Source organism: Octodon degus, unplaced genomic scaffold (genome assembly GCF_000260255.1).
Source record: "Octodon degus isolate 3935 unplaced genomic scaffold, OctDeg1.0 scaffold00180, whole genome shotgun sequence".
Taxonomy (NCBI): domain Eukaryota; kingdom Metazoa; phylum Chordata; class Mammalia; order Rodentia; family Octodontidae; genus Octodon; species Octodon degus.
Window position 1 is genome coordinate 1,620,662 of NW_004524756.1, and position 8,111 is coordinate 1,628,772.

Here is an 8,111-nt window from a genome sequence, read left to right on the forward strand (position 1 = left end):
CACTGACCTAGCATGCTGGAGGCCCACTGGGTAGTGCCACACAAAATAAGTAGAGTACTCCTTCTGTTCAAAGAAGTTCTTCGTACCTATAGCATTTAAAGGTCACCTGAGCACAATTCTAAAAGAAACAGAAGAGTCAAACCAGGTCCTTATTCATCTAGAGTAAAAAAGTCTGAACAAGCAGCCCTTTGCGTACAAATCTGACATGACTTTGTTTTTTATATCCCAAAATGCTTTTATGAATAAAGATCTGTCTGAGCAATGCTCTCCCAGAACTGCACTAAGGGAAGCAGTAGCATGAAAAAGAGCAAGGGTGCACACTGACAAGGGACCCCTTCCACTGAGGGTGCTTGGTCAGGAGCTCTCAGCTCCCCATTAGACACGGAGTGCACCTCTGCACAAATGGCCCTCCAGCCTGTGCTTCAAAGCAACAGCTGGGTGGGCAGTGCTATTATCTTCACATGCCTAATTTATTGGACCCAATACGACCCAAAAGGACTGAAAGGCTTTGCAGTACCTACAGAATAGAACCTTACATTTAGTTCTCTTATTAGGCAAGCTTTTGTCTGGTTTTCTGAGAATATAGTGTTGCCTATTACTACTGAAAACTAAAACTGTGTGGTCATTATTTTTACCATATTCTCTGCCAAAGAAGTATTTTTCTACCTAACCTCTTGAACCAAATAACCATTTTCAAATATTTAAGGTTTCTTGGGCTGGGGAGATAGCTCAGTAGAATAAGCACTTGCCTGGCAAACACAAGGGCCTGAGTTCAATCCCCAGCTCCACCAAACAAACAAATAAATAAATAAACATTTAAGGTTTCTAACACATTTTTAAAATATATCCACTGTCAATTTAAAAATGTATTTATTTCATTCATAGTATAACACATTCTACAAAGAATTCAGAGTAGAAATTTAAAAGGAAACAAAAATGAATTCAGGCCAGGGATATAGCTCAGCAGTGTAAGTACCTTCTTGGCAACTGCAAGGTACCAAGTTCGATCGCCAATGCCAAAAAAAGAAGTTAATTCACTACAAAAAGTTTTTACTTTTTACTTCTCAATAGATTTTTACAGACTTCTTTTACAATATATTTACATTAAAACAAAATTACAGTTAACTTTTGTGGTATTTCTTCATTTTCCAAATCGCTTTTTTCAAATGATACAATTATAGATATTAACATAGGCAGTGTGCTATTTCAATACACGTAAACAAAATATGATGAACAGCTCAGCATGATAGGTATTTACAGCTTCTTTGTGTTCGGAACAGCCAAAACTTTCCCCACCAGCTACTGTGAGACATAACCAGCACCAACTGCAATGACCTTCCTGAACCAGGGAATGCTAGCAGTTTCTCCTCCTAGCCAGCTGCAGCCCTGTATCCATGAACCATGCCTCTCCATCCTTCTCCCATGCTGCTGGGCATGTACCTGGATGGATGGATGGATGGATGGATGGATGGATGGATGGATGGATGGATGAATGGATGAATGGATGAATGGATGAATGGATGAATGGATGAATGGATGAATGGATAAATGGATAAATGGATGTTTGGCTTATTAGTAATGGTTGTTAAACCCAAGGCCTTCAAATTGAACTACATCTCCAGTTCTTTTTAATTTTTAATTCTGAGAGTCTCACTAGGTCACTAATTTGCTCAGGCCAGGTTTGAACTTGCAATCCTCCTGCCTCAGCTTCCCAGATTGGCATTACAGGTATGTACAATCTTGCGCAGCTCCACCACTCAGGTGTACTTTAAAGCAGAAGTTTATACTAGTTTTTAGCATTTGCCTGGAACCCGTGTTCTTTTTTTTTTTTTTAAAGAGAAACATTCTTTTTTTTTTTAAAGACATCAGATTTTATTTATTTATTTATTTTACATTTATGGGGGAGCAGCTCAGCCCACCAGGGGGCGGGGCTGGCTGGCATGTGGTGCTGGGGATTGAACCCTGGTCCCTGTGCTTTGCCAAGCTTGTTCCAAGTAGGTGCTTTAGACCACTGAGCCATCTCACCAGCCCCCCTATGTTCTTGTTTAAGCTTTTAATTACCTACTATGTGTAGAAGGGCATTCACTGCAGGTAGAAATTTGTTAAATTTGTTTATATTTTTGCCATATTACGTTTGTTATATTCTAAAGACACACAGTATAGCCAAAAGTATATTAAAACTTTAAAATGTCTACACTCAGCTGCTAAATTAGAATTCTGTCACATATGAATTTAAGTTTAAAAAACATCATCTCACCCTCTCATGCGTATATGGAAACTTACTTGTTAATCTCTAGCATGAATTTCATCCAAAACTAAAGTTAACCCAAGGGTCATTAACTGTAAAAACAGCACTTTTTAATAGTAATCAATCATATGAAGTAACCTACCTACAATACTCACAAACACCTAACAATTGTCACAATTCTTTGTCACTCCCTCCCTCAAGCCCCTCCCCAAAATAGTTAAACACTAAACAAAAATGATGTAAGTGACCTGAAAAACAAGTCTGATTCCTGATTCTAACACCAGGCGTTAACCTTAACCTCAGTCTGTCTGCTTAATAAAAATGGTTACCTTGAAAAGTTTGAAGATTAAAGACTGTTGAAAGTATATAATGTCTCCCTGGGGATGGTGCTCAGCAGGTAGAGAGCTTGCTTAGCATATGCAAATGCCAGGGGTCAATCCCCAGCCAAAGGGAGAAGGACAATAATGTGCTGGGTCCAAAATGGTAAATACTCATATTTGAATTTAAATGTATTAAAACTTCAGTTCATCAATCATACCAGCCTCACTGGAAGTGTATAACAGCTATGTGTAGCCAATGGCTATAGCAGAGCTAATAAAGAGCTTTTCCATGATCACAGGAAAATACTTTTTTTTTGGCAGTACAGGGGATTGAACTCAGGCCCTTGCGCTTGCCAGGCAAGCACTTATTCCACTGAGCCATCTCCCCGACCCGAAAAAACATTTTTTAAGACAGGGTTTCACTGTGTAGTTCAAGCTAGCCTTGAACTCACTATGTAGCTCAGGCTGCCTGGGGTGATCCTCCTGCTTCAGCCTCCCAAGTATTGGGATTACAGGCATGTACCAACACACCTAGCTTGATCACAAAAAATTCTATTGTGGGGGGAAAAATGTACACTGCAAACTCTAAATAAAAAAATCTATTGGGTGGTGCTTCTCTGGCATCTAGGGTAGAGCCAGGCAAATGGTAAGTTTTTAGTAAATCACAAATCACAAATATTTCCATGCAATGTTCACTTTTCTTAAGGACTTGTACAGGAAAGTAAAATACTGTCCCTTCACACATATAACATAAATCATTTAAGCTAAAACCCAAAGGCCATTTGAATGTTTAAATAAACTATGACAAACATTTATGGAATAGCACTCAGCAACAAAAAGATAGTTGGGTATGGTGGAGCACTTGGGAGGCTGAAGCAGGAGGATCACTGAAAGTTCAAGACTAGCCTGGGTTATAAAGTGAGCTCAATGCCAGAATGAATTACATGAGACTCTGTCTCAAAAAGGCAAAATAAATATAAAAGGGGCCCAGTGGTGTAGCTGTGTGCAGGCCTTAAATTCAACCTCCAGTAGTGCACAAACAAACACTATCAAGGTCATGAGAACAATCTTTTACAAGGCATTATATAGTGTTGGGCAAAGTCGGTAAAGAGTACAAAGCATCTCACAAAGTGTCAATCTACAGTTATTGCAAAATTAAGCTTAATTTTTAAAAACAGTACTAACAGCTTGAAAAGTCTAAATATGAAATTAAATGAGACAATCTCACAGAATGACTGCTTATATTATGGGTATATAGCACAATGCTTTTGGGGGGAGGGCCTTTTGAGACAAATTCTCACTTTTTGAGACAGGTTCAGGCTGACCTCAAACTCACCGCAACCCTCCTGCCTCAGCTTCCCAAACACTGGGATTACAGGTGTGGGCCACCTCACTGGTGTATTATATTTTCTTAAGACACTGTTATTTCAAAATACTTGTTGAAGTGCTCAGGAATGAAGCATTATGCCAAGAGATTACTGTTGTTTCGTAGAATGAACAAACAAGAGAATGCAAATAAGACAAAATGTTAAATGTAGGCAAAGAAATTTATGAGCATCTCTGGTACACTCTATTTTTCATCTTGATGTTTTTTTCAATATGAACAGGTGAGGACTGGGCTAGGAGTTTAACTCAACAGCACAGCTTGTGCTTAGCTCTGGGTTCAATCCACCACATAAAAGAGGGAAGGGGTCTAGGAGAGAAATTGTAATAAAGCTATGTCACAGTTCCTCCTGCTTAAGGGCTAAGGGCATGGCTCAACAGGAGGCCTGAGTAACATGGGATAGACCCTGTATTCAAACCAAACAAAACAACTCTTCTAAAGTAATGCTACAATCCCACTTATGAGTTCAATTAGTCTTAAAATGCCAACGTAACTAAGAGTTATATGGAACTGGATGTACTTTCTGTTATTCAACGTGAATTGAAAATCTTGAGGCTGAGGTTGGAGGAGGGCATGCTCAAGGGCCTCCTTGGCAACTCAGCGAGATTCAACCTGTAACACACATACACATGGGTATTTGGTAAAATCAAAGTTACTTTGATAAAGGCAATAATTTGTAGAAAAACGGGATCATTACAGTTCTACTTTCCAAAAGTGGCACAAACTATAGTCGTTAAGAGTTTTCACACACACCCTCCAAATTTTAGTCTTCAGTTTGGCAAGTACAGTTAATACGTTTGCGTGAAAGGGACACCCCCACGCTAACCACCAAAAGAAAACTATGCTACAATGTTAATTATCGCGCCAAGGCCACAGCACGTATTCTACAATCTAAACAGCCCCTACTAACATAAATGCATTTATGTTTTTTAAATAACGCCAACTGTACACATTTTAAATGCAGGGAATGAGTCTGAGACGGTGCCAAGATCCATCTCAAAAGTTCTCCTAGTCTTTTTCAGTACAAAGTTTTCGCATCCGTGTTAAGACGCTCCAGCGTACGACAAAAGTGGGTCTCCACATTTCACTTCCTGTTGGACCGCACCTCCTCGCGAGGGGGTGATTGGGTGGGGCTGTCCCCCACTCGGAAACTAAGAAATAAACGCCTCTTCTTTGCTCCAAAGAGGAGCGAATTGGGAGGCTGGGGAGCTACGAGCGCAAATGTGCAAGTGCCTGCAAGGAGGTAGCTGCTTGGAAAGCTTCCTTCCCTCCTCCCAGGTCATCTAGTGATCCCCCGGCAGGGCGGAGACAGGTGAATCCCAGGAAAGGAGGCCATGGAAGGGACGCACGACCGAGGGAGAGCCGCCGCTGGGCAATGAATGAGTCCTGCCGCATCCGCACCACCTGTTCCTTCCCAAGGGTGCCACCTGGCCTGCCGGCAGGATTCCTGCGCCCACCGCGCCGCCACTACTCCGCGCGCCGCCCGCTTCCTTGCCGAAGGCCAAGCCTCTCATCCCTTAGCTCAGGGAGGGCGAAAACTACCAGCCTGGCGATCGGGGAGGTCGGGGCCTAGTCCGGAACCGGGGCCCTGCGAGGCGCGGAGCCGGGAGCGGAGAGCCTGCGGCCCCCGGCGCGCGGCCGAAGTGGGAACACGGGAGGGGGCGGCGGAGCGCGTCCGGCCGCAATAGTAAGAAGGCGGGGTCCTGGGAGGGGTGGCTAGTGCCCGTCCGGCGCGGCGAAGGGTGACAGGCCCGCTACCCGGTAAATCTTTCTCGCTGCTCGCCCGGAGCCTCACACTTACCAAGATCCGCTTAAAGAGCGCGTTCTCCTTGGGCGGGAGGCTCACGGCCGGCATCGTTCCGGCTCCTCCCGCAGCTCCCGCCACCACCCGGTTCGGTCAGTCTGTTTGTCCGACCGCCGCCACTGCCGTTCCCTAGGCCCCTTCAGCCCTGAATATCCCGATCTACCGCCGCCACCAGGCCTCGGGTCTCGCTTCGTGGTCTCTCCGGGACACCCCCTTCTCTTTCTTGTCTTTTTTCCTTTCTCACTTAACGCTGCCGCCGCCTCCCCCCCCCCACGGGTCTCCGTCGGCGGTTCACGTGGTAACTGAACAGACCGACAGAGGCAGCCAAAATGGCGGACGCAGAGGGCTTTCCCACCCGGGTCACACCTCCGACCGCGCAGGCGCGGTGACCTCTCTCCCCACCCTCTGCCGCGGAGCTTGCCGGGAACCCGGAGGCTGCGAGGCCCGCTGGCCCCGCCTATCGCTGGTCGCGCGGCGCGCCTCTCCGGCGCCGGGGTAGAGGCGGGAGCAGCCAACTACGCCTTCGGCCACTGCCTCCGCGCAAATAGCCATTCTGCTCTTTCTTGTTAGACTGGCTTTTCATTCATTGGATAGACGTTCCCGGACTGCGAGCCTGAAATAGTAAATTGCAGTTGTAGGTGTGCGAGGAGCGCGGCCGTGGATCACCGCCCTAGTGCTGACTGGGGAGCAGAGGAGAAAAGAGAAAGCGAGCACCGCGTGAGGACTTGTGAACAGATCTGTTCAGGAAGGACCTTTAAGTTTGAAGTGCATCAAGGAGCTTGACCTATTAAGCAGGCCTGGCTGGTCGGGGACATCAGTGATTATTGCCTGGAAAGGTCGTTAGCCACTTCCAAGGTGACATACTTGTACCGCCAGAGGAGCCTGTGAAGGATGAAGTGTGCGATTTTATTTCATTGTTGAGGTCATACAATGCAGAGTCGAGTCACCTTGGTGTAGGGGACCGAGAAGTTCAGAAGTATCGGCTCCCTGGAGCTGGCATGAATCTAAAGCTTAATCCCGAGTGTGGAGCTGCTCAGCATATCATAGTTTGCCATTAAATCTTAGAAGCGAAGACTATTAGAAGAAACTGTTCCACCGGGCCAAGTTAGACCTGATACTGAATAGGACACCTTCCACATGTAGGAATGATTTCAGTAATAGCTGACAGTAAAACTTTGGTCAAAATGGCATTCCAATGATGGTCTAAAAAGATGTGTGTGTGTGTGTGTGTGTGTGTGTGTGTGTGTGGCCAGCTCAGCCCACCAGGGGGCGGGGCTGGCATGTGGTGCTGGGGAATTGAACCGCGGTCCCTGATGCTTTACTAAGCTTGTTTGCTCTAAATAGGTGCTTCAGACCACTGAGCCATCTCACCAGCCCGATGCTCTAAAATTTTTCAAGTCATAAGAAGCCGTTTTTACCCTCAATTATCTCCCCAGAGCCAGAATTTAATTGGTAGCATTTTTGCATCATGAATCATTACACTCAATACGCAGTTGTTTTACACTTTAAAATACAGATACTAGTGGAATAAGCGCTTCCCTGGCAAGCATAAGGGCCTGAGTTCAATCCCTGGTTCCGGAAAAAAAAAAGTAAAAAAATTTAAAAAACCGAAAACGTATTAAAAGGGGGGGGGCGGGAGATGGCTCAGTGGAATAAGCGCTTCCCTGGCAAGCGCAAGGACCTGAGTTCAATCCCCGATTCCGCCAAAAAAAATAAAATACGGATACTAGGGGCCCGAGGGATGGCTCAGTAGAATAAGTGCTTCCCTGGCAAGCACAAGAGCCTGAGTTCAATCCCCGTTTCCACCAAAAAATAAAATAAAATACGGATACTTTATATAGTTTTCAAATTCTCATTTAACCCTCAGCAAAATTCACTGTCCTAGAGACCCTTCAAATATCTAACCCCCCCAAAAAAGTCTTAACTATAGATGATAATTTTAGCTTAGCCACTAAATTGGGTTTACAAATCTTTGATTTCATGTCCAAAAATTCTGACAGCAATATTGTATGCTGTGGCTTTCTATTAAAATTCTACAGATTAAAAAACAAATTAAATCTGCAGGTCAAATTCAGGACCTGGAGGGGGACCAACTTCCTCTTGTAGCTGCAAGTCTAAAAACAACAACAAAAATACCTGAAGGACAAAATGTTAAGATTAAGTATAAGGGCTGAGGAGATAGCTCAACACCACAAGTGCCTGCCTGGCAACTGCAAGGTCCTGAGTTTAATCCCCTATAGTGAAAAAAAAAAAAAAAAATGATTGTGTCTGAGTGAAAAATAGGCTTCTTTTATGTTATTTTTCCATGAAATGTAAACACATGTAGATATTTCAATAAAGAGCATCTTACATACA

At 44.3% G+C, this 8,111-nt stretch overlaps 1 protein-coding gene across 2 annotated transcripts in view; it reads right to left on the bottom strand.

Annotated features, from left to right (window-relative positions):
- Naa15 (N(alpha)-acetyltransferase 15, NatA auxiliary subunit) overlaps positions 1–6,120 on the bottom strand; it is a 106,193-nt gene extending 100,073 nt beyond the window's left edge. The window contains exon 1 of one of the 2 annotated variants that reach the window (XM_004643630.3): positions 5,754–6,120. In XM_004643630.3, coding sequence (XP_004643687.1) covers positions 5,754–5,807 — 54 coding nt within the window. In that variant the 5' untranslated portion in view covers positions 5,808–6,120. The remainder of the gene's footprint in view (positions 1–5,753) is intronic. The other variant, XM_004643631.3, reaches the window with a different exon arrangement.
- Between the last annotated feature and the right edge of the window lie 1,991 nt (positions 6,121–8,111).